The sequence below is a fragment of the Debaryomyces hansenii genome (genome assembly GCF_000006445.2).
Source record: "Debaryomyces hansenii CBS767 chromosome G complete sequence".
Classification (NCBI taxonomy): domain Eukaryota; kingdom Fungi; phylum Ascomycota; class Pichiomycetes; order Serinales; family Debaryomycetaceae; genus Debaryomyces; species Debaryomyces hansenii.
Window position 1 is genome coordinate 1,791,689 of NC_006049.2, and position 25,791 is coordinate 1,817,479.

Genomic DNA, 25,791 nt, shown 5'->3' on the forward strand with positions numbered 1-25,791 from the left:
ATATAATAATGTCGTATGATTGTGATTTTTAGATCAGACCTACATCCTTTTTAACATCTCTCGAATACTTTATATAAACCAGGTAAGTCTGCAATTTGAACTACAGCACCAAGTATGTTTTCAGTAGCTAGGAATCTTTGTTTAAGAGCGGGAAATAAAGCATGCTCCAAAATGTTGTCAAGTTCATTTCTTTTTACAACATTCTTCTGTTTCTCGTATTCTTGTGTCTGCTCTTGTTTGTTTGGTATACCAGTAGTATCGACTCTTGTAAAGTCGTTTGAAATCGATTCAGGTACATACAATAATGAAATTTCTCTTAATATCCCATTCAAACACTCCTTTTCATTCTCGTAATCTATACGAGATCCTAATCTATAGATGAAATATGGCAATTTTGATAAATATGGCTTAACATTTTTCAAAAGCATTGGAAGTGCAAGAATTGAAGCTTTTCCATCTGTATCGTAACTGAAATTTATCTGAAAATATTCCATAAACATATCCTTCATACTCATTATCTTTAAAATTATGTCTGTCTTTTTTTGCAACTTTCTGTCATTATTTAATACAGAAAGATATAACGGTTCAAGTAGTTCATCTAATGATAGTGTCTCGGATAACGTAATCTCACCGTAGTTACAGAATTCAGACAAAGCTACTTGGTAAAAAAATTCATAAAGTACGGCCGAATAATCGCACATGAATAATTTAACGTCAAACTGGAAACAACAGAGCCTCCTCAGTTCATCGATGATTCCAATATACGATGAGTTATTAAATATGTTTGTTAATGGTTTATGTACTATATCTGTCGTCTCTTTTCTTAAACTTAATATGCTCTCAAGATTTACTTTCATTCTTTTCCGATTAGACATTTGAAACTGTGAATCAAGGCTAGAATTAACGCCTCGTGAGTCTATACTATTATTGGATTTAATCTGACTATCCAACCTTGATTCGGTCGCTTCATTTTCAATATCAGCCGGTATCTCTTCTTGTATTATCTCAGGTTGTGTGAACTCTTTCGTCATTTGTCCGTGATAATTACTATCTGTTTGTCCCGTCAAGAACGTATTGAGTTTAGACTGTTGTGCATCAACCCTAACTAACTTATTTTCTTGTCTATATTTCTTTGCTGGTTGTGACAGAGACTGGTTAAGTGTATGTTCACGGGGTAATCCAGAGAATTCATCATTTGACCTCTTAAGATCTTGCCTATTTGATAATATGTTTTGCGTTTTAAACTTTCTCGACGAATCAATACTCGATAATAACTGGTGTACCTTTGAGCTAATTATCTCTATGATTTCATCTTCATACAAAAACCTAACTTCTCTTTTAGTCGGATGAACATTAACGTCAAGATTTTGCGGTTCAATTTCCAAACTCAAATACATAAAAGGTTGAGTGCCTTTTGGTAAAAAGAATTGATAAATGGAACTAATAGCTCTTTTCAATGGTTCACAAGTAACTAATCTATGATTAATAAAGAAAACTGGTTGAATTTTCTTTTTATTATTATAGTTCGAATTTGTTATGGCTCCAGATACTCTGACTAACCCATATTTTCCTTGATAATCTTCTTCCACCGTCTCGTTTCCTTTTATTTCTACATCAATTAATTCATTAGCAACTGCTGGCCCAAATACTGTACGTATTCTTTCAGTTAATGTCATTGTAGGACGCGTTACAAGTACTTGGTACGATTCACCAAATTTTTTACAACTAAACCCTACGCCTTCTGTATGAACTGCATACCTTCCTATCACGTCTAAGATCTTTGAAAACTCATCATTCTTAGATTTTAGCGTCTTTAGTCTGGAAGGAACGTTGTAAAATAAATCCTCAACTATGATTTGAGTGCCATCTTTTCCAGCTATTGGCTTGGGCTCGACATTAGGTACGTCAGCTTTGAAATTTGCATTTGTTAGTTTGCCGTTCAAATAATAGGCCTTATGTGCTAACTGTGTCAGCTTCGTCTTAGTAATTACAGAAAGCCTTGCAATGTGGGAGATACTAGCTAAAGCTTCTCCTCTAAACCCATATGTTGCAATACTTTCTAAATCTTCAAATTTGGAAAGCTTCGATGTGGTAAATCGCTCACATAAAAGACACATGTCATCTTTATTTATACCATGCCCATTATCACTTATTTGTAATAACTTGAGTCCACCATCTTTTATAAGAATATCAATCATTGTAGATTTAGCATCAATCGAGTTTTCTAGTAGTTCTTTCAAGGCATTTGCAGGTTGTATTATAATTTCTCCTGCAGCAATTCTGTTAACGACAGATGTATCTAAATGTTTGATCTTCTGTCTTTCATTTTCATTCATTGATCCGTTATCGACCATATTCAGGATTATTAAACATGAAAATATAATAATATTACTACTTGAATTTTTATGAAGAAATGCATTACGCGCAAGTCTTATATCAATCATTACAGAAATTAGCTAAAGTTAATTTATGGATTAACTCATAGAAGCCATCTAAATTACGAGGATTGGATAATATGTCTAGCACGAAGCTAGAGCCTACAAATGAAATTTCTAATGCAGTTCCTTCAAATGGTTTAATAAACAACTTGGAAAACAACGGGGATGAAAGTACCAGCGATTCAGACGAAAACTCATACGATAGTAGTTCTGATGAAAGCCTAGACAATGGAGAACCTGTAAGAAAAATACAGAAGACAGATAAAAATACCTTAATGAATAGATATGAATTTCTTAAGAGCAAGATGCGAGATGAAAATTCAGAAGCCCATAAAGGTGAAGCTACAACATTGGTATTAGACCATTTACGAGAGTTAAAAGTGATCTATGAGATCGTCCAGAAAGAGCATAATCGAGATACGAAGGTTCACTTGAAGGATGCAGAAGCATTTATGGATACGTCCAAATTTGCAGCGACTAATGCTAAAAATTTGAAATTCGATGATATGGGAATATCGTTGAGTCAGAAGGATTTTCTCTCTCGTTTAAGAAGCTACTTGAACCCCAACGAGGCAACAGTGGAAGATGATTATGAAGGTGATTATAATGAAACGAGTACTAAGGAAGATACCTTCAATTCTTATAACTGGCTTAAGTTAGGTGCTTTATATTGCTCGGTAAGTAATAAGGCAGTTGTTACAGACTCTCTTTACGGACCTTTGGAAACGGAAAGAAGAAAGCAGTTAGGGAGGACAAGAAATATAGACGATACGAAAAACTATCTTTCAACGACGGCTCAGCTGGTTCAAGCTAATGATATATCAGGAAATGAAGAACAGAATACGGCTCATATGGTTAAAAATGTATATAAAACTTTCGTTCAAAAGAAAGATGATGCTGGGGTTAACTTCTTCAAATTTTTTATTAACCCTAATTCATTTGCTCAGTCAATTGAAAATCTATTCTTTACAAGTTTTCTTATCAAAGATGCGAGATTAAAATTGTACCTAAATGATGAAGGAATACCGATTGTTCAAACTGTTAACCCACAGGAATACGAAGTCAGTCAATTAAACCCTTCTAATGGAGAATCAAATCACCATATTGCAACATTTGATTATAAAACCTGGCAAGGTTTGATAAAGAGATTCAACATAACAGAGTCTTATTTAGATACCAGACCTGAAGCAGATGATACGTACTCATCTAGTGACGATGATGAAATTAATGAATAATGCTTAATAAACAATTGATTTGCTATGTACATATAAATTTATAGATCTAAATTTCGTATTTTATTAATTTCTTCATCATTCAATTGAACCCACCCGTCAACTTTCAATAACTCATCCATTGGCCATTTTCTAATTGGCAAAATATTCAAGTCGGATTTAACTTTTAGATTTTCAAATATTTCAATACCTGCAACCCCTATCATAATGGCATTGTCAGTACATAATGCTAAATCGGGAAAATGGAAATTAAGAATATGCGATTCTGATTCTTTAGTCAAGCTTCTGTAATTTAAATTGTTATGAAGTTTATTTCTTAATCGTTGATTCGATGCAACTCCTCCTGAACAAATAAAGTCTTGAACACCCTTAAATTTTCCATCTGCTTTCGTGTAGTTTATTGTATCAATCCCGTGTTTAATCAATGCGATATTTATTCTGTTAACCATATGGTCAAGAACCAATTCTTGAAGCTTAAATGCAATGAACATTTTTGTCATCTCATCAAAATCTTTACCGTTAAAATATTTTGTCCTGTAACCTTGAATTGTACTCAAAAATGATGCAAAAGAAAATTCTAACTTTTCGGGAATTTTTAGGTGCTTGGGACTTCTTAGAGGGAGAGAAAGCTGAAATTTAAACTCATTATCTCTTGACTTTGTATCTGTGTTTTCGAATTTTTTTTTCAAGTCCTCAGGAATGGCTTTGACGTAGCTTTCTAATTCCTTTCCCAACATATTTCCTACTAAACCCAACTCCCTGGCACACTTGTCGATAGAATCACCGGCCGCAATATCCACCGTATCAATGATTATCTCATGCTCAGTGAGAGATTTCAGAAGTACGAGCATGGTATGGCCCCCACTACAAAGTAGACTTAAAAATGGATATTTAGGTGCCTCCATTTCGGGTTGTTGACTCTTTGGTAAATTTGCTATCAAAATATGCCCCAACATATGATGGACTCCTATCAATGGCTTATTCCAACTTACTGAAAGTCCCTTTGCAAATTGTAAACTAGCACTCAACGAGCCTACCATACCAGGACCTCGCGTGCAACATATCAAATCTGGTGGTGAAGTTGAATTAAGATTGTGTTTCTTACAGAATTTAGCTACCAAATTTGCAATCGTAAATTGATGAAACTCGTGTGCATCTGTGGGAATAATTCCACCAGTCCCAGATGAGTTCAATGTCTCTTTAAATTGGTCTATAACCTTTGGTGCTTGATCTTTTGAATATTTATCAAGAAGAGCTACACACGCATCATCGCAAGATGATTCGAGCGCCAAAACCATGTAACATCTACCGCCATAATATCCACCAATCCTTCTTGGTAAAATTCCTCTCGATATGCTCGATCGTATCATATCATATCACTTATTTTTATAATGTTCTACCCGTCTCACCTCTTCTAAATAGGGTCACTTTACTCGGATTAAATTCAATGTTTTCAATATTGCAAAAAACACAGCACCAATAAATAATCCTACAGACTTAAATTATAAAGGATATACGCTTGCGTTTTTACCGTTTGAGCCAAGGTTTATAAAGATGCTGTCAAAAACGTTATATTTTCAACGGTTAGGGATGAAATATTCTTTATGCTAAATAATCTACAAATCCGGTACATAGTGAAGATGAAAATTATCAAATTATGTAGCGACGAAAAAGGCTATCCATGCTAAGGAAAAGATTATATTCTATAAAAACTTTGACTACATTACGAACAGAGTCTCATTGGAGGCTTTTAGAACAATAAAAAGCGAGAAAATATACCATTTACATTTGGCATTCATTACCCTGTATCCGAAAACCATAGTTAGCTTGATGGTAATACCAAAGAGATAAAACCAAATCGTTAAATTTTATTCAAGATAACATAGATTTTTATTCAAGCTCAAGAATTAAAAAAAAAATATCATCAGGTAAAACATCCTGTTATTAGAGACTAGAACTAGAAAAGATTAATATCCACATTCGTCATGTCCCAGGTATATACGTCGTCCACTATACCGTTAAGTTTTGATCCACAGCATGAAGGGCATCTGCAATGGCAACATATTCCTCCTAGTTCGTCAGGAAATGCACCACCTGAGTCTGAATCATTCGTGGATAATGCATCACCAATCATTAACTGTATGTTAGCTGGTGGGTTTGGAGGAGTAGTCGGAGATTCTACTATGCACTCTTTAGATACTGTCAAAACAAGGCAACAAGGATTTCTGTATCAGCTTAAATATAGAAGTATGATACCGGCATATTTAACAATTTTCAAGGAAGAGGGGTTTTTTAGAGGTTTGTATGGAGGATATACTCCAGCTATACTTGGATCTCTTCCTTCTACGGCCGCATTCTTCGGGACCTACGAATATTCAAAAAGAAAACTTATCAATGAATTCCATTTTAATGAAACTATATCGTATTTTATATCTGGTGTCTTGGGTGATTTAGCGTCTAGTATTTTCTATGTTCCCTCAGAAGTCTTGAAAACAAGATTACAATTACAAGGAAGACACAATAATCCACACACTAAAGGGTGTGGTTACAATTATAAAGGTTTAACTGATGCGATATCATCAATATGGAAAAAAGAAGGACCTTCAACGTTAGTTTTTGGTTATAAGGAAACATTATTCAGGGATTTGCCATTCAGTGCCTTGCAATTTGCTTTTTATGAAAAAATCAGGCAGCTTGCTATCTATTACCATAAATCAAATGATTTACCAGTTTCAATAGAGTTATTCACCGGTGCCTCGGCTGGTGGATTGGCTGGTATTTTGACAACGCCGTTAGATGTCATTAAAACGAGAATTCAAACTGCAACTACGTCTACCGCAGCTGCATCCTTGAAGCCTGCATTAACTAAAAAACCTCAAAGCACAAATCCAATATTCTCAATATTAGATAAATCATCGACAATAAAAGCTTTAAGATCTATCTATAAAATTGAAGGTGTATTTGGGTTATTCTCAGGTGTCGGGCCTAGGTTTATTTGGACAGGAATTCAGAGTTCTATCATGTTGTTATTGTATCAAGTTGCACTTAAAAGATTTGACCAGTGTTTGGAGTCAGGAATGAAACCAAATTGATGACTACGATACATGTCCATTTATTATATATTTTGTAAATTATATACTTCATTCTGTAAATACTTTAGAAACACACATACATATTTATTGTTTTATTCAAGAAAACCACTAATCATCAGTTGCAGATGCAAAATTTTGTCATAAAGATCATGTGACAACACAAAAATATTTCTGTAGTATTGATATACTGACCTTTAGAGACCATAGAGTTTATGTATCAACTTCAATTCATATAATGGCAACATCTCAGCAGCAGGATTTGGTGATCTTCAACGATAATTCGTTAATTTCAAATGAAATATTGAAGTCTCCGTCGTCATACTGTTCGATAATTTCACATATACAAGGTACTTCTCCAACATGGTTAATTAATTCACTACTTGAAAATTCGTTAATTGGAACTGCATGCCTAGTTAATAATGACCTTAATAAAAAGATACCTAATAGATCTGAAGTCTACTTTATTTCATTCTCCCATCCAAAGGACTTTTATATCAAAAACTGTAAGAAAAATGGATTAGATCTATCATTATTGCCAAACTTCAAGTTTATTGATTGTTTTAGTGATTTGTTTTTAAAGATGATTAAGAATCCAAGCAAGGCTTCAGGTGAAGTTTCCAAGTTATTTGAAAATATTATGGATGAAATCAATGCAAATGCTAATAATAATAAAGTTATATTCATTGAATCAATGGAAATCCTATTGTCCTCAACTAATATTGAAAGTAATGAGCTTTTAAAACAATGCTTCAAAATAAATAAATTGTGTCGCCAATTGTTTGTGATACTGGCCCAAGACTATCCACAAATAATTGATTCGTCAGTAAGTATACCTCAAGACTCAGTATTTAAGATCACAGACTTTTTGCTGAAGCTCTACCACAGATCTCAACTAAATCTTAATTTACAACCTTTACCTACTGGAAGAGCAAATGATATCACGGGTTGCTTAACTATATCAAAAGGTGCAATTCCTTACGAAAGTATTGAAGGCGTGGAAGTCATTGAAAAAGAATATATTTACTACGTTAATAAAGAATCTAGTATTAAATTATTTTTCCGCTAATCCTCTTAATTCGGACTAACCTTTCTTTCTGTGAATATTATATAAATCATCTAATGCAAATTCAATTGAACATCTAGCCCATAACAATGGAAATAATGGCCAAACAGACCTCTCGCCAACTAAGATCCAGTATGGAATATTTTCCATAGTCTTATGAACATCAAAGACTCTTCCAAAGTCTTTAACAAGATATCTTAATTCTGGAACTATTGATATTTCTCTTATGTTAGTCAATGACTGAGGTGTTGATGGCTTCTCATCAATACAAAATCGTTTAATTAAATCGGATAAAAGACCTAACTTATTCATTACTTCTAACCTATGCTGAATTTCCATACCCAATAGGTTTTTTATTAATTTCATAAAGTTATAACCAGTATCGTTAGCATACTTTTCCATATCATTAACCGAGGTTTTATTCTTATCCAATACGGGGGGTTTATTTTCATCAATGAGTATTTGATTATTGAATTTAGATTTCATATTATTCCTCTCATTTCCTTCATGATTATAACGCACTTTACCATATGAATTATGATAATGCTTCAAATCATTACTTATTAATGGTGCTAGGTATGGACGAGCCAAACTAATTATAAAATGATTTACATTAAATAATTCTGTCAATCTAGTATAAGGAGAACTTTCCTTCAAGTGATAATTGTAACTTGTATTATCGTTATTCCCAGGTTCAGAAGAAGAAGAATTCTTAGCCTTGGAATTCGTGGAATTACTGGGATGATCATCCTTTTTTCTGTTTGATGTCCTAAAATACTGCTGCAGGTAGCTCACATCTTGCGGCTTCAAAAACACCACATCGAAATCTGGGACCTTGGGAACAATTTGATTGTTAAAATCCTTAACATAAAGCTGTACATTATCTGAAAGCACTCCTGTGCCGATAGAGGCGTAAATAGCAGTCCAAATGATTACATTTGGAGCCGTTATATAATTCAATAAAGAAGTTACAGACTGATGAGTTGGATGAACAACAATATTCAAAATCTTTTCAGTCTTCAAATATGCCTCTTCAAATGTTAAGTCGCCGATTGTGTCCCGGACAAACTTCAAAAATATTAATATATCTTGTGAATAGCCTTTCTTGACAACATTTTCAATCACATTACCATATCTTTCATCTACATCGTGATTCAATCTATCGATATCAGCAATCACATCAGCAATGTTAATTAATATAGGAATTAATTCTTGATCAGTCAAAGTACAGACTAGTGATGCCACAGCAGCACCAATGGCACTCCCCCCAATAATTCTAGGTAAAAGTCCTTTAAAATATAGCGCTTTAACAACGCCTAAGTGACAAAGACCAAATAAAGAACCACCCTGTAATAAAAGCGCTGTACAACCGAATGATTGTCTTGCATCATGGAAAAAATCCAACTTCAACTGTTTGCTATTCATAATAAATTCATCGTTGTCTCTTTCAGAGGGGGCATTTATGGACTCGTTTAAATAGTTGAGGCAATTCAATACCTCAGTTATATACTCCTCTATCTTGAATTTAGTCCCTAAGTAAGATTTTGTATATAATCTCTTTTGCGATAAACCACCAAAGTTTCTCATTAATCCCGACCGAAACAAAGAGATAATCAACTGTGAATCCTGATTCAACCTTGCCTCTCTTAATAACTTTAATCTATCATCAATAAGAATATAATCGTAATGTTTCGAAATAAAATTTTGTCTCCATAGGTCCATATTTGTTAATTTATCAATCTCTGCAGCAATTTTTTTCCACTCATTGTAACTCAGAGCATTCTTCAACTGTTTCAAATATTCCTTGAACGGATCTTTCGTGTTATAAAATTGGTATAACTTCTTTACCCAGAAGAAACAAATATCAACTATGAAATCTATAATTACCCATATAAATAAAGGGGTATGGTTAATTATTAACGCAATAATAGGGATAATGATCGACCTAAATAAACTACTTAACATTATCGTTGTAATCTAGTCATTTCTTTCTTCCTGAAAAGCGTTTGTATACAATAGTGCTGGCGTTTCTAATAAATTTACCTGGAATAGTCAGTAAATTTAATTTGAGGTACTTTTTCTTATCTACAGCATGTGATCGCAATAAAAAAAAATATACAATTGCTAACATTATTTATTCATTACCCGATGATTTCATTAACTTCTTACCACGATTGAAGAATCTTTTACCTAAACTTGAAGCCTGTAATCCGGAAGTTTCGACTTTATCTCTAACAATTGAAACCTTACTTCGAATCGACGCATGCCTTCTAATATCGTTGTGAGCAGCATTTTGGTACGCTTGAGTAGCAATTTTACCTATGTGAATATTTGAAGCATCCTCTGATTGTCTCAAAGATTCATTTAGCCAATTCAGTAGGCCTGTATCATAATCGGCTTCTTTCTCAAGTGCATCTCTAAGCAAACGAATCCGATCTATAGGTTGAGACGTTGCCATAATACTCTTCCAATTATATAAATTGTATGGTTGTGGAGTGAAATTTTTACTTGCTGATAGAGATGTTGTGCCTCCCGAAGATGTACTACCCAACCTTTTACCGGTGTTTGAAGTGGCCTCCTCGTCACTAGCAAACGATGAACTAGATTTAGTTCTTGAAAGGTCACTGTCCTCGGTCTCTCCTGTATTTGCTCCTAAGAGACTAGAATATTTCTGTGGTTCATGCGCAGTAGTTTTACCCAAATCGTCCTTCGAACTAATCGGAGTCACTTTCTCTTCCTTAAATACTTGAGGATGGTAGTGATGTTCTTTCAAAACAGAGTCTGTAGTGTTGATCGTTTTAGTTAAATCAAGACTATTGTCACTCCCGTTAATCGTAGAATCATGGTTGTCTGGATCTTCGTCAATACTCGGCAAAGCTGCATCAATAGTTTCAGGCACTGACACAGAACTTGAATTAGATACAGAATCGAATGAAGCTCCAGATACGGTTCTCATCTTCGTGAAATTATTGTAATTGCTATTAGAATCTGCATAAGGGTTAAAGTTTATGTGTGATTCATTATCATTGTCATTGATAAATTGATCACGGTAGTTATTAGTATTTGGTTTCCAATTTCCCATACTGATAGTATTAGTACTCATTGTAGAAACTCTCCTTGAAATATCATCATCCGCTTTGTTTGTATCTGCTTTGTTTGTATCTTCTTGTTTTGAAGCTTCTTCTTTCTGAGAAGCAGACTGCGCAGCATCAAACGAAAAGCTTCCAGTAGATAAAGATCCTGATGATGTCGCAGAAATAGTAGGATTCAAGTCAGCTTCCAAGTCCTTGTTTTCATTATCATCGCCTTCGGTTTCTGGAACATTTGATAATCTCGCACCTCCTGAATCTCCCTTATTTAGATCTAAATTCTTATTGCTGCCATCGTCATTCATGTATCCACTAACAGCATCCGCAATATTAGTATAATCAACAGAAACCAATTCATTTCTATTTGTAGTTGGATCGGTTGAATTAGGTGGTGGTTTCCTTATCGACCGCCTATGACCGGTTAAACCTGTAACAAAATCTTCATGACCTTTTACCTCATCTCCAAAAGTTAACGGCGCAATAGGAGTTGGTGGTTGAGAATCTTCATCTTGTTCTTCAGGTAAGATATTTTGTATGTTCAAACCCTTATGATTTTCTCCGTCATAATGACTAAATGAGTTATTTTCAAAATCCGGCAAGGAAATGTTCTGTAACGAGTCCATATTAAGGAATAGTTCATCCTGTCCAGAAGATTCATTTCGAGTTGACTTACTTACTTGCCCATCTTTTTGTCCAACTAGTGAAGCATTTTGTAAATCCATTATTAGATTGTCCAATGCGTCACTTTTATTCTTACGAGTGGAATCTGCTTCCTCGTTCAAGCCTTCAGTATAAGGCTTTTCAAATTCCTTTGGATGCTTTTCGTCTTCACTCGCCGTCTCCTCGTCGCTATCCTTTTGACTATTATATCCCCAGTCATCATCACTGCTATTGTCATTGTCGTCATACTTCTTCTTATCTATAGACAAAACTAAAGGTGCCGGCGCTTCTGTCGATTTGCTTTCATTCAAACTCATAATTCTTTCATCTCGGTGAGTTTCAAGCTGCTCGTGATCTTGTTCCATATGTCTATCCAGGTGATCTTCATGAGTCATATGGTTTGATTCAACAGGAATATCATTGGAGTATGCATTTTCATCTAAATGGGAACTGAATTTACCAATATCTCTTATATTCAAGTCTGACGGCTCATTCTGGATAGAGTCCGCATCAGATTGATAACTTCGCTCAGACTTTGGAGTCTCACCTACTGAGTCGTTCGTTTTATCAGTCGTACTGAAAGTAGGCGTTGGAGGAAGCAAATCAGATTTCTGGCCGAATTGCTTATCATGTGTAGTTAAAGTTTGGTTTATAGGCATTTCTGATAATTCGCTTGTTTTATCATCACCTGAACCTGAGGGTTGTTTCGAGTCCAATTTTGCTTTATTATCTTCAAATACAAAATCCTCACTCCCGCTTTTCATATATGGCTCATCTATTTCATCCATAATCTCTGGCCCCTCTTCATCTTCGCTGGAAGAATCTTCTGAGGCATAGCGTCTCGTCCTTAGTTTATCAATAGACAATACTAAATTAGGATTTTGTGCTTCTACATTCTCGTCCGTTTCACGTTCACCATGCTGATCTAATTGCAGTATATCAGAATGTTTACGCTGGTTTCTCTCTTCTTCAACACTAGATCTTGGTTCATTCGCTGTTCGAGTTTGAGATTCTGAATGTTCAGCTTCTGATTCATTACCTGACTCGTAGTCATAATCGTAGTCATCGCCCCACTCGTCTCCATACGTAGGAATAGATGCTTTAACCCACCTCGTAGACTTATTTCTTCCAAATTTGTCAGACATCACTTTACTTAGGTCTTATAGATATCTATAATCTTGGCTTACCTACTATTAATAGGCGTAACCATTTTTATGCGTGTTCTTATTTTCATTCTGTTATAAGACACGACTCTATTTATCTTCCATAAAAAATCTTAACTGTATATTCAAATATTACAATAGAACAAACTCTACATAATGAACTTTAAGTTCATATCCTGGGGATGTGAACAACTCAATTGAGGCTTCTGTGAATACTTGCTCTTTAATAACGTTCTCATGTTATTCAACAACGACAAGTAGGATTGATTAGGCATTTGATTCATAGTAGTAATGAAAGACCAACTCATAGCACCTGTACTCTGCCCTCCTTCTCTAGCATCTGCACTTGTTTGGTCATCTTTACAACCGGAAATCGAAATAACATCTGCTGGCGAAGCTTTCATTCTAATAACTTGATCTCTATTGGTACTAGCCAGATTTGATATCTTCTTAACAATTCCGGAGAGTGACGAAATGGCACCACTGATATTACCAGTCTCGTAAGAAAGAAGTGCATTGAATGCACCAGTACCAGCGTCTTTTAATAAATTAGGTTCCTTGACAACCCCCTTAGTAGAATATACATAAGGAAGATCTAATGCGGTACCAGAGTGGCACGAATCATACAAGGCAGTCAATCTGCATCCTTGAGGTAATGGTTTCACCATAATATCATGCATAATATCATCAATTATATGTCCGTTGACTTCGAAATCAAGAGGATAAATAACATCGTCCATACCGCTCTCTTCATCCCCAACTAAATCCTTGGTGACCCCACCGTGACCTGAGTAATGGAAAACTAAAGAATCATTTGGTCTAGCATCTTTAACTAACCATTGCATCGCTCTGATAATATTCTCTTTGGTTGGAATACGAGCTCTTTGATTTTGGTCATCTGTCAAAATCACCATGTCATCGTATGAATACCCAAAATGTTGGTTCAAGAAATTACTCATATTCTTGACATCGTTGATACACCCACGCAATTGGTTCTTACTGCCAGTATAATTGATACCGACTAATAACGCCTTCTTTTTACCATTACAGTTAGAGTACTGGAAAGTCATGCCTGAATTTTGACCGAAACCTTGAGGATTTGAAGGTGGTGGACCCGTTGGATGTGGATTACCTACACCCTGGCCGAAATTTTGTGCTTCTTGTGTTGCATATGTTTGTCTCTGGCCTCCTTGCTGTTGACCTCCTTGCTGTTGCCCTCCCTGCTGTTGACCTCCTTGCTGTTGATATCCTTGAGGTGCATATCCTTGAGGTGCATATCCTTGAGGTGGATATCCTTGAGGTGCATATCCTTGAGGTGGATATCCTTGAGGTGGATATCCTTGAGGTGGGTACCCTTGTGGAGGTGGATATTGGCCTTGTGCTCCTGGCGGTGGTCCATATTGGTATCCATTTGGCGGTCCTGGTGGTGGAGCTTGTTGTCTGTACGTTTTTCTTCCGGATCCTGGAAACATTTTGTTATTTCTTCTATCGACTGTATGATGACTACAAGATAATAACAGAACACCGATTAATGAAATTGTTCTCTGGCGTGCGTGCACCGCGTCAAATTTACGTCATAATATTCTATTATAGCCATACTATATAGATACATATATATAAGGGAAATACAATACATATTTCACAACTTTGAGTTTGGATCACCATTTTGTTGCTTGACAACACTTGGGTATAAATCACCCATGTACAGACCAATATGCCATGCCGCACCATCTACGACTTGTATAGTTCCTGTTACATAACTTGCCGCAGGAGAGAACAAGTATACCGTTGATTCTGCAATATCTCTAGCAGTTCCTAATCTTTGTAACGGAATTTTGTCCTCTAAAGGAGCACCACCTGGGGGAGCTAATCTAGCGAAACCTTCGGTACCATCGATAAGACCTGGGGCAATACAGTTAGAACGAATACCAAGTGGGCCTAGTTCAACAGCCAACGCATTGGACAAAGCATCAACCCCCGCCTTAGCTGCTCCCACATGCGATTGGAAAGGCACACCGTAGTAATGTAAAGTGGCACTGACGAAGATGATTGACCCCTTGTTTTTTCTTAACTGATCAAAACAGGCCTTGGCAGTATTAAACGATCCCAATAAGTCAATAGATATAACTGACTTGAACGCATTGGATGACAAATGGTTGAAATCTGCAATGAAATTCCCTGCTGCTCCGGCAATGACAAAATCAATTCTACCCAATTCATTGACGGTCTTCTCGACTGCACCTACGATACTGTTGATATCTCTAACATCAACATTACCGATGCCTAAAACCTTGGACCCTGGTCTCAATTGCTCGATCTCCTTAGCAGCTTTGGTTGTCTTATCTGGGTTTCTACCTATAATAGCAGCATTAGCACCTAATAATACCATAGCTTCGGTTTGTACACGACAAATTGTACCAGCTCCTCCAGTGACGAATATCACTTTTCCTTTGAAAAGATCTGCTTTCCAAGCACTGTTTTCTACGAATGATTTATCTAATGAAGTCATTCTGATGGTTTGTGTTGAATCAATTTTTTACTGATAAATTATTCGAAATGTATATCAACTAAATATACTAGTAAGTCTGCGGGGGAGTGCTCGGTTTATCAACACTATTTTGGCTATGTGCCGGAATATACCCATATGATAATTGCCGTCAACTTGGACCACGGTTGATTAGACCTAATTATCACTGATCTTGGGACAAAATACTTTGATCTATGCTATTCCAAAAAACTGATCAGATTTTTGATTATTTGAGTTTATCATGTTTAATTATCAATCTAACAGATTCCTATCGCATGTTAGCTTATTATTTTGCTACAAATATTCATGTTGTCGATCTGAAAACCATTTTTTGTAAGGTAGCTGTTTCTCTAGAGCCAACTAACTAACCTAAGCCGTTTCAACATAAATTTATCAGCCATATATGCCACATTACAGTCTGGGTTTTTCTTGTTCTATGTCGATACTCACTTTCGCATTCTCACACTATATCAATACATTGTATATATGAATATATGTTTATCTGCTTGCAGAGTAACTTATGTAAGGAAACCGGGTGCTAATATAGTAATTACTTATCTCTGTATATTATATATGTGTTCTATAGACCAAATAGAACCTATCTTCTTATTCTTAGCTAACTAACTAACTTTAACTACCTATAATTAGTTCCTAATTCCCTTCCTTCTTTCGTCTATCCAGACTCAGGGGATAATCACTTCTATTTATACACCAACTTTTGCAACCATGATGTATAACTTTTGCAACACGACATATATATAATCCATATATGTATACTTGTGTTCTCTTACAACTTATATAATTAGGGCGTGTGGTCTAGTGGTATGATTCTCGCTTTGGGCGACAGTTTAGGAAACTAAATTGATTACTACAAGCATGCGAGAGGCCCTGGGTTCAATTCCCAGCTCGCCCCAATATTTTTTTTTTAGGTTAAATCAATTTTCCACCGCATTCTTTGCATGTCGTGTACTTTAATCAATGATTGGGGATTTTATAAAAAAGATGGCACGGAATCAATTACTGTTGACTTTATACCCAAAGCTTAAACAGACTATTCATCGAAGATTTTGGCTTAAGTTCCAGTACCAGAAGAATTTGACGTAAATTTTATTGCGGAATTATTAGTTGAAAGGACAGTTACAATATCAAAAGTATTCGAGTCGCCGCCTTGATAAGATACTATGTCTAACTACAATAACGATCAAGAGAAGATAGTATTGAAAGTTTTATCGTATAAACCTCATCAATACTACGAAATATTGTCAGTCGAGAAAACTGCTAATGATTCAGAGATCAAGAAGTCATATCGTAAGCTAGCTGTGAAATTACATCCAGATAAGAATCCACATCCAAGGTCGTCGGAAGCATTCAAATACTTAAATAAAGCATGGGGTGTCTTGAGTGATCCGTCCAAGAAAAGAATATTCGATCAAACAGGATCAGATCCAGATACGAGGTTCTCAGGTCAACCTGAAGCCGGTGGTATGGGGGGGATGAGAGGTAGTCCATTCGCAACAACGAGTGGATTTAATGGGGGATTTGAAGATGATATTTTTAATTTGTTCTTCGGGGGTAACAGGCATGCCAGTGGTGGACCAGCATTTACATTTGGAAACAACGGGTTTACATTTCAGTCCTTTGGTGGTGGTGGCGAGCATCCTTTTTTTGCCAGTAATACTAGAACAAGACAACAACAAGCGCAGCAACAGCGCCAGCGTCGTCAACAGAGACAGCAAACCGAAGAGCCATCATTTGTCACTACTATCAAACAACTCATGCCAATCATACTATTCATTTTGGTTCCATTGCTTTCTACGTTCTTTTCGGAATCATCATCTCCCGATTATTCGTTCAATCTTTCTCCAATATACAATACTGAAAGGCTTACTCCAACATTCAAAATTCCATTCTATGTGACGAAGGACTTTATAAACAAGAAAAAATTGAGTGGTAGACAATTGAAGAACTTTGATTACAAGGTGGAAAATTTATTTGTACAAGATAAGAGAGGCAAGTGCTCCAAGGAACAGATCAGGAAAAATGAGATGATGGAGGATGCACAAGGTTGGTTCTCAACTGATTATGAAAAATTAAGACGAGCAGAGGCCATGCCAATGCCTAACTGTCAAGCTTTAAGACAATTGAATTTAATTTAGATGTACATATATCTGTAATAAACTAATGACTATGTGAATTGGTCAGGTATTCTCTATCCGTTTTTCCAATGATGTATTAAATATCCTCTTCTCGGCGCTCCTATCTCTTTCGAGCAATGACAATACTCGTCGACTCAGTATGTAAATAATTCATAACACCCTGGTAATGCTATGTCTTAATATCTCCAGAATATTGTAAAGAGTGATTGATCGTCTAATTTGAATCCCTCGGCTTATATGAAAGTATCAAATATTTATCAACCTGAGCATGGTATCAGCCAGATTTACTTCTTCTAATGACATTTAGTAAGGAACAAATTATTGTTACAAACAATTCTAAGGAACCTGAAACTTATATGGTATATATTATGCTTACCTTATAGAACTTCCATTTATGCTACGAATCCTCTCATTAGCTGTGGACAATAAACGACTTATATTGAACCGTTTTTGCAACATTTTGGAAAGAGACGTATATCTACTCTTTTCTTCCACTATAGTGTTCAGGAACTATCCTTATTAGCTCAGTTGGTAGAGCGTTCGGCTTTTAAGGATTAAAGATTTCTGTCAAAGAGTCGACCGAAATGTCCAGGGTTCGAGCCCCTGATGAGGAGTTCTATTTTTTTTTCTTTGTTCCAGCTTGTCTAAGGAAATTGTTGTATCAATGTCGCGCTGTTCTATCAATTTCCGTGTCGCATACTCATCCCCCCTTTAAGCTGTCTCAATGTAATGAAAGCGAATTGCCCCTGGAACTTATTATCAATTACATAATTAGATGGTTTGTGCTGCACACTACAGATGTTGATTAATCTATGAACCATTACACTAAAAATACTAAAATAATATATCATTACTTATAATTAAAAAGGCTGATACTATTAATACAACTAGTTGTATATCAAGTTGGTAGATACGTATATCCTGGATATATTGAAAGAGGCTTTCTTACAAATTACTTGTCGTTTACAAAAATTTAATTGTTAATTAAATTAATAATTTAATTTAGTCGACAGACAGGAAAAACAGTAGATCACAAGTGCTTAGGTATTGAACACTAAGCATAAATTGTACATCACTTGCTTTCATCTACTGCGGACTGAAACTGAAACATTTCATTTACAACAAAAAGGTTAATTGTTGTAAGGTTCAAACAAAAGAGTCGATACGCACACGGAAGAAAATTTCGTAAAGGTGGTGATTAAGATTGACCAGAATTTTTTTATTAGCTTCGTTGTAACATTAGTTCCATTTGCCCAAGATTCTGCCGATATCCAAAAAGCCACGAATTGATTCAAGCGTTGACATGGGTACACCCGAATTAATGAAAATCCTAGAAGACCCGGTGCTTTTTCAAGAAAATCATGAGAAGATACGAAATGATATTTTGAAGCACATCAAGTCTCAGAATGTCACGATTAAGACGTTGACTAATGAATTGGATACCTCCAAGTCGGCCAATAAGGCGTTCAAGCAGGCGTTGTCTGAAATAGGTACTGTTGTGATTTCAGTTGCAATGGGTGACTTATCGAAAAAGGTCGAAATCCATACCGTCGAGTCTGATCCCGAAATCTTGAAGGTGAAAATCACTATCAATACTATGATGGATCAATTGCAAGCATTTGCAAACGAAGTGACAAAAGTTGCGACTGAAGTTGCCAACGGTGAACTTGGTGGACAGGCGAAAAATGAAGGCAGTGTAGGAATTTGGAGATCGTTAACTGATAATGTTAACATTATGGCCCTTAATTTGACGAATCAAGTGAGAGAAATTGCAGACGTTACAAGAGCTGTTGCCAGAGGTGATTTATCCAGAAAGATTAATGTGCATGCCCAAGGGGAAATTCTTCAATTGCAAATGACCATTAATTCAATGGTTGATCAGTTAAGAACATTTGCCTTTGAAGTATCGAAGGTTGCTAGAGATGTCGGTGTTTTAGGTATTTTAGGAGGGCAGGCCCTTATTGAGGGTGTTGAAGGCATCTGGAAAGAATTAACAGATAATGTAAATGCTATGGCTCTTAATTTGACGACCCAAGTTAGAAATATTGCTAACGTCACCACCGCAGTTGCAAAGGGTGATTTATCGAAGAAAGTCACTGCCGATTGTAAGGGTGAAATCTTGGATTTGAAATTGACTATTAATCAAATGGTGGATCGATTACAGAATTTTGCATTGGAAGTTACTACATTATCCCGTGAAGTCGGTACTCTTGGTATTTTAGGTGGACAAGCTAATGTGCAAGATGTCGAAGGAGCGTGGAAGGCTGTTACAGAGAATGTTAATCTTATGGCTACTAATTTAACTAATCAAGTCAGATCTATCGCTACTGTTACAACAGCAGTCGCACATGGAGACTTGTCGCAAAAGATTGATGTTCATGCTCAAGGAGAAATATTGCAGTTGAAGAATACCATTAATAAGATGGTGGATTCTTTACAACTTTTCGCATCAGAAGTGTCAAAGGTCGCAAGAGATGTGGGTATCAATGGTAAGTTGGGTATTCAAGCTCAAGTCAGCGATGTCGATGGGTTGTGGAAAGAAATTACCAGTAATGTCAACACTATGGCTTCTAATTTAACGTCGCAAGTGAGAGCTTTCGCTCAGATTACTGCGGCCGCTACTGACGGTGATTTTACAAGATTTATTACTGTTGAAGCAAGTGGTGAAATGGATGCTTTGAAAACCAAGATTAATCAAATGGTTTTGAATTTAAGAGAATCTATTCAAAGAAACACCGCTGCAAGGGAAGCTGCCGAATTAGCAAACAGTGCTAAATCGGAATTTTTGGCAAATATGTCCCATGAGATTAGGACACCTTTAAATGGTATTATTGGTATGACTCAATTATCATTGGATACGGAGTTAACTCAGTATCAAAGAGAAATGTTGTCTATTGTTCACAATTTAGCCAATTCATTATTAACAATTATCGATGATATTTTAGATATTTCTAAGATTGAAGCTAATAGAATGACGGTGGAACAAATTGATTTTTCGTTAAGAGGGACTGTATTTGGTGCGTTGAAGACCTTAGCAGTTAAGGCAATAGAAAAGTCTTTGGATTTGACATATCAATGTGATTCTTCTTTCCCGGATAATTTAATTGGTGATTCTTTTAGATTAAGGCAAGTGATTTTGAATTTAGCTGGTAATGCTATAAAGTTTACTAAGAAAGGTAGAGTTAGTGTAAGTGTTAAGAAGTCAACCAGAATTATTGAAGACAAGGAAAGGTTATTATTGGAATTCTGTGTCAGTGATACTGGTATTGGTATCGAAAAGGATAAGTTAGGCTTAATTTTTGACACATTCTGTCAGGCTGATGGTTCAACTACAAGAAAATTCGGTGGTACAGGTTTGGGTTTATCAATCTCAAAGCAATTAATTCATTTGATGGGAGGTGAAATCTGGGTTACATCAGATTACGGTGAAGGTTCAAATTTTTATTTCACTGTTAGTGTTGCACCTTCTGCTATTAGGTATACTCGCCAAACTGAACAATTATTACCATTTGGTGGTCATTATATTTTGTTTATCTCTACTGAACATACAAAGGATGAATTAGGTGACATCAAAAATGGTGCACTTGAATTGGGTTTGAATCCAGTCATTGTGGATAATATTAAAGATGGAAATTTAACCGAGCCAGTGAGATATGATATAATTATGATTGACTCAATTGAAACAGCCAAGAATTTGCGTTTACTACCAGAAGTGAAGTATATTCCATTGGTATTATTGCATCATTCTATTCCAGAATTGAACATGAGGGTTTGTATAGATTTAGGTATATCCTCATACGGTAACACTCCTTGTACTATAAGTGATTTGGCCAGTGCATTAATCCCAGCATTAGAATCAAGATCGATCGCCCAGAATACTGATGAATCAGCTTCCTACAATATACTATTGGCTGAAGATAATTTGGTTAATCAAAAGTTAGCGGTTAAAATATTGGAGAAACAAGGACATCATGTTGAAGTTGTCGAAAATGGTTTAGAAGCTTTTGAAGCACTCCAGAAGACAAAATACGATGTTGTTTTAATGGATGTACAAATGCCTGTAATGGGAGGTTTTGAAGCAACCGAAAAGATTAGACAATGGGAAAAGAAATCCAATCCAATTGATTCCTTGAGTTTCAGAACTCCTATAATCGCATTAACGGCACATGCAATGTTGGGTGATAGAGAAAAGTCTTTAGCCAAAGGTATGGATGATTATGTTTCAAAGCCGTTGAAACCAAAATTATTGATGCAAACAATTAGTAAATGCATTCATAATATTAAGCAATTAAAAGAGTTGTCAAAACAAAATAATAGTAATCGAACTTCAGACTTTGCCAAAAATTTGAAGAAATCTTCCATAGAAGGCTCTGAAATTCCAAACTCGAATTTACTTAATATCGGTTCTAGTCCTACTAGTAATAGTACCTACAATGGTCTGTCTACTTCTCTGGCGTCTGATGGCGCTACGTTTGCAAGCCCAAAGATGAAAAAATCCATATCAAATGATGTTTTCGTAAATGGTAGACCAGGGAAATTGTCTATGGATAATAGGTCTGTCACAGAGAGCGCTATTTCGCTTAAACCCAAATCCCCTAAATCTGACTCTATGGATTTGGATAATTCTTCTCCAAGGATTGAATATCTTGATTGATATTTGGTGTATTTCTATTTTATATTATACATTGCACGGAAGTTTATTTGGGAAAATGAAGATTTCCAATTGCTTTGCCTTTCGGCCTTGTTCTCACAATTAATTGTCTTTGATTTAATTACTTAGTCAAGCTTGTTATATTACATACGATTTAATTTAAATATTATTTTATTAAATGAATTATTATTAAGTTTTATACGATGTAGATACTTACATCAAGTAGATCTACCAAACAGTTTCATCCCATTTTAAAAGCTCTTGAGATTGTTGAAATACATCCTTTTGCGCTTTTTTTCTCATATAAAAAATAGGACAGTCTTTATTGGAGCATAAAACTTCCTGGTGCAAAGACCCTTGACATCTTTGGCATTCAGTCCATAATCTTGAAAATTTATTTTCCAAATAGTTCATTTGTGCTAGGGCATTACCATATAATTCAGGCGCTTTTGAAACACAATTTTCGCATAATGCCCCATGGTTTGATGACTTTAACGGTGATTTACAATTTTTGCATAGTTCTGCCTTTTTTGCAAATCTCATTAATCCACCAGTTTTAGGTGCAGACATTTTTATTGTTCTTGTATGAGCTCCCGATAACACTTCCTTCGCTTTTCTTTCACCCAAAATTGGTTCAAAAATTCTCATCAAGGGATTAGACATCTGATTCTCTAAGTAATATTTGACATCAATTGGCAAGGAGTTCTCCAAGACATACAATGGATCTTCAGATTTTTCATAGTTCTTGGTACTAGATGAGCTGATAATAACATATGCAACTCTATCACCCAACGTAGGGGCGGAACCTGGATCTCTCTTCTTCATTCTTTCTGCCAATTCAACATGTGCTTGCTTGGCTGAATAGTCATGTTTTGAATATGCTTTTGTAATAACCAATTGCGACAAATCAACTCTATTTTGTAGCAAATCTGCAATTGTTTGCTTCACAAACCTTACGGCTTTATCAACGTCTCTTTCTTGCAAAATAAACTCCAACACCTTGGTAATAACATTTTGAACTAAACGACAGTTGTCTCTTCTGACTGTTTCTATCCCTTTTGTGTCCATCTTATCATATTTTTCTGTGCTTGTCCAATACAATCCTGCGTATCTTTTCTTATTGATCAATAAATACGGGAAATAGACTTTCTCGAATTCTAACTTTATCGGTTTCTTAAATTTTGTAGAAACAAAATTCGCAGCCTCCTCTCCTAATTTCATACATTTTTCTAAATCCTCATATCCAAACTTAACCATAACAGAATCTGTATCACCATAAATAACTTGTGCATCAAACGGGTGACCATTTTTGATAGAGTAGAATTCTTCTACCTCATTCTTTGTCTTCTCAATCATTTCTCTACCAAATGCTGTAACAGATGAGGAAATTGCAAGACATGGTAACTTACCAATTGTAGCACCTGTGAAACCATACACTGAATTAGCAGAAATTTTTAAAGCCAATTGTCTACCATTCAAAACATCTCTTTTAAATGGATCAGTCTCCATTTTCAAGTCTGATTTTGCTTTCTTTCTTGCTGTTAACAATTCATCTAAAATTGTAGGCAAAATACCTTTCTTTTTATGATCTTTGACAAAATAATCACCATTTGGTGTCAATGTATAATCATCTTCAGTTAAATTGAAATTTTTAATCGTTTGCTTATTCAATAGTGTAGTATAACACAAATTATGTGCCATCATGATTGATGGGTATAATGAGCTGAAATCCAATGTTGCAATAGGAACATCGTAGTAGCCCCTAATGGGCTCAATGACAGTTGCACCTTCATATTCTTCATTGGATCCTTCACTTTTCATATTAGGAATTACGATATTATCTTCTAAGCACTTTCTAAACAATTGAGATATAACTTTGATTTGTTGACCTCTTGATAACAAGTAAGAGAACGGAACACCCGTAACTCTTGCCATTTCAGTATAATTAACAAGGCACATCAATTTATCTAATAATCTCAATGGCAAATAAGAATCCTTCAAGCAATAGACTGCTAAGCGCCTTCTTGTTTCCTTAGTACCATTTTGTAAATCTGATATAATAGAATGGTGGACATCTTCTTTTTGTTCTCCTAAAAAATGGGCGGAAACTGAATTCAATGTATACGATCTCAATTTATATTCTCTTTGAATGAATTGTAATAAATCGAGCTGCATTCTTCCATCTATATTTACAACTTTATTTTCTCTTGTACCATAAGCACGAGAACTGAATACAGCATCTTTCACTTCTTGTTTTACATTGTTAAGTCTACTGAAGTATGGGAAACTTTTCAACCCTAATGCTCTCGCTCTGTCCAATAAATAAGGTATATCGAAATTGGCAGTATTATAACCAATTATGACATCTGCATCCACCTTGACAATAAACTCCTTCCAATGCATCAACATTTCTTCTTCTGTCGTATGTTCAAAGATTTGAGAACCAATAATTGAAGAGCAGGTGTTCACTGTGAATACGTTTCTTACAAATGGTCTCAGCTCACCTGCCTTCAGTACCACGTTAGCAATTTGAATGACGGGATCATGTTCTGCTTCCGGAAAAACACCCTTTCTACCAGCACATTCGATATCAAATGACAATATACGAAGTGGGGCCATATTTAACCAATCACCTTCAGATGGATGTGAAATTAAATCCCTATAATCAATAGAACATTCAATTTGACATGTGGATATTTGAACAAACAGTTCTACTATTTCGTATTTACCCTTAGGGAGAGTAATCCATGACATACCTGTGATTTTACAATCTACCATTAGCCTTAATAGATAATTAATATTATCATACGAAACATTCTGTGGTGGAAATAAATTTTCATACCTGATTTCGCCTCTTTCAAAAGCAGTTCTGATTTTACTAATGTTCTTCGAATTATTGACAATCACCTTGAAAAAAGGCGTCTTAAGATTCTTATTATAACCCCAAATAGATTCTTTCAATTTTATTTCAATATCATGCACACCTTGGTAATTATTATTCATATAATTAATAAAGCCTGACAAATGCTGATCTTTAAAAAATCCCTTTGGAACTGGAACATAGAAATAGTGCAAGAATCCAGTGACGTTACATAACACAGAATGCCCTTCTCTTGTAACCCCAAAGAACCTTGCCGATGAATTATCTCCTACAGTAGTCTCTTCGGCATCTAATTGTTGAAATGTAACATCCATAGAATGAGGATCGAAAGTTTTAGGAAGCGGAGGTCTATCCCACTTTTGATCTTCCTCATTTCCCAATTTACTAGCATTCTGGGTCATATCCAAAAGCTCTCTCTCAAATTCAGTTGGCTCTTCCGTACCATTGGGTCTCTTTACTTTCTTTAGTAATTGTTCTTGAGATTCTGAAAGCTCTATTTGCGAGCTAATCATACTCTGTGATATAGCAGGGAGAGAATGTGCTTGGTCATGATAATCGGTTTCAAGTGGTCTCTTCTCTTGTTGTGACATGGACAATGATATGGTACATATAAAAAGAATTAGCTTGCTGAATACCAGATATATTTTTTTACGATCTGTGACGCGTCAATAATATATTTCTATCATTATCACCAAAAAAAAAATCTGGCCAATTACTCGAAACTTATTTGAAATATTACCAATTTATACCTGATAATATTATAAATAAGATGATATCTGATTATTACAATTTAACCATTCGTTTATATATATACATACGAGACTAAAGAGATGTTAAAA

At 35.4% G+C, this 25,791-nt stretch overlaps 12 protein-coding genes and 2 non-coding genes across 14 annotated transcripts; 7 read left to right on the forward strand and 7 right to left on the reverse strand. All coding sequences in view use genetic code 12, as the record gives it.

Annotated features, from left to right (window-relative positions):
- Positions 1–50: 50 nt before the first annotated feature.
- Positions 51–2,444, reverse strand: DEHA2G22022g (DEHA2G22022p; the record flags this gene model as incomplete). Its single annotated transcript, XM_462501.2, has 1 exon — positions 51–2,444. The coding sequence occupies one exon, from the start codon at positions 2,442–2,444 to the stop codon at positions 51–53; it is 2,394 nt and encodes a 797-aa protein (XP_462501.2).
- A 71-nt stretch (positions 2,445–2,515) lies between these two features.
- Positions 2,516–3,673, forward strand: DEHA2G22044g (DEHA2G22044p; the record flags this gene model as incomplete). Its single annotated transcript, XM_462502.1, has 1 exon — positions 2,516–3,673. One exon carries the CDS (start codon positions 2,516–2,518, stop codon positions 3,671–3,673), a length of 1,158 nt encoding a protein of 385 aa, XP_462502.2.
- A 38-nt stretch (positions 3,674–3,711) lies between these two features.
- DEHA2G22066g (DEHA2G22066p) lies at positions 3,712–5,040 on the reverse strand (the record flags this gene model as incomplete). The annotated part of the gene is made up of 1 exon (XM_462503.1): positions 3,712–5,040. The coding sequence occupies one exon, from the start codon at positions 5,038–5,040 to the stop codon at positions 3,712–3,714; it is 1,329 nt and encodes a 442-aa protein (XP_462503.2).
- Positions 5,041–5,655: 615 nt separating this feature from the next.
- On the forward strand, positions 5,656–6,762 carry DEHA2G22088g (DEHA2G22088p; the record flags this gene model as incomplete). The annotated part of the gene is made up of 1 exon (XM_462504.1): positions 5,656–6,762. One exon carries the CDS (start codon positions 5,656–5,658, stop codon positions 6,760–6,762), a length of 1,107 nt encoding a protein of 368 aa, XP_462504.2.
- Positions 6,763–6,997: 235 nt separating this feature from the next.
- On the forward strand, positions 6,998–7,828 carry DEHA2G22110g (DEHA2G22110p; the record flags this gene model as incomplete). Its single annotated transcript, XM_462505.1, has 1 exon — positions 6,998–7,828. One exon carries the CDS (start codon positions 6,998–7,000, stop codon positions 7,826–7,828), a length of 831 nt encoding a protein of 276 aa, XP_462505.2.
- Positions 7,829–7,843: 15 nt separating this feature from the next.
- On the reverse strand, positions 7,844–9,790 carry DEHA2G22132g (DEHA2G22132p; the record flags this gene model as incomplete). Its single annotated transcript, XM_462506.1, has 1 exon — positions 7,844–9,790. One exon carries the CDS (start codon positions 9,788–9,790, stop codon positions 7,844–7,846), a length of 1,947 nt encoding a protein of 648 aa, XP_462506.2.
- Positions 9,791–9,959: 169 nt separating this feature from the next.
- DEHA2G22154g (DEHA2G22154p) lies at positions 9,960–12,719 on the reverse strand (the record flags this gene model as incomplete). Its single annotated transcript, XM_002770648.1, has 1 exon — positions 9,960–12,719. The coding sequence occupies one exon, from the start codon at positions 12,717–12,719 to the stop codon at positions 9,960–9,962; it is 2,760 nt and encodes a 919-aa protein (XP_002770694.1).
- Positions 12,720–12,886: 167 nt separating this feature from the next.
- DEHA2G22176g (DEHA2G22176p) lies at positions 12,887–14,209 on the reverse strand (the record flags this gene model as incomplete). Its single annotated transcript, XM_462508.1, has 1 exon — positions 12,887–14,209. One exon carries the CDS (start codon positions 14,207–14,209, stop codon positions 12,887–12,889), a length of 1,323 nt encoding a protein of 440 aa, XP_462508.2.
- A 167-nt stretch (positions 14,210–14,376) lies between these two features.
- DEHA2G22198g (DEHA2G22198p) lies at positions 14,377–15,246 on the reverse strand (the record flags this gene model as incomplete). The annotated part of the gene is made up of 1 exon (XM_462509.1): positions 14,377–15,246. The coding sequence occupies one exon, from the start codon at positions 15,244–15,246 to the stop codon at positions 14,377–14,379; it is 870 nt and encodes a 289-aa protein (XP_462509.2).
- Positions 15,247–16,069: 823 nt separating this feature from the next.
- On the forward strand, positions 16,070–16,177 carry DEHA2G22220r. The gene is made up of 2 exons: positions 16,070–16,106; positions 16,141–16,177. It is a non-coding gene; the product is annotated as a tRNA-Pro (tRNA).
- A 268-nt stretch (positions 16,178–16,445) lies between these two features.
- On the forward strand, positions 16,446–17,420 carry DEHA2G22242g (DEHA2G22242p; the record flags this gene model as incomplete). Its single annotated transcript, XM_462510.1, has 1 exon — positions 16,446–17,420. One exon carries the CDS (start codon positions 16,446–16,448, stop codon positions 17,418–17,420), a length of 975 nt encoding a protein of 324 aa, XP_462510.1.
- Positions 17,421–17,933: 513 nt separating this feature from the next.
- Positions 17,934–18,034, forward strand: DEHA2G22264r. Its single transcript has 2 exons — positions 17,934–17,971; positions 17,998–18,034. It is a non-coding gene; the product is annotated as a tRNA-Lys (tRNA).
- A 689-nt stretch (positions 18,035–18,723) lies between these two features.
- DEHA2G22286g (DEHA2G22286p) lies at positions 18,724–22,074 on the forward strand (the record flags this gene model as incomplete). Its single annotated transcript, XM_462511.1, has 1 exon — positions 18,724–22,074. One exon carries the CDS (start codon positions 18,724–18,726, stop codon positions 22,072–22,074), a length of 3,351 nt encoding a protein of 1,116 aa, XP_462511.2.
- Positions 22,075–22,299: 225 nt separating this feature from the next.
- On the reverse strand, positions 22,300–25,542 carry DEHA2G22308g (DEHA2G22308p; the record flags this gene model as incomplete). The annotated part of the gene is made up of 1 exon (XM_002770650.1): positions 22,300–25,542. One exon carries the CDS (start codon positions 25,540–25,542, stop codon positions 22,300–22,302), a length of 3,243 nt encoding a protein of 1,080 aa, XP_002770696.1.
- Positions 25,543–25,791: the final 249 nt, after the last annotated feature.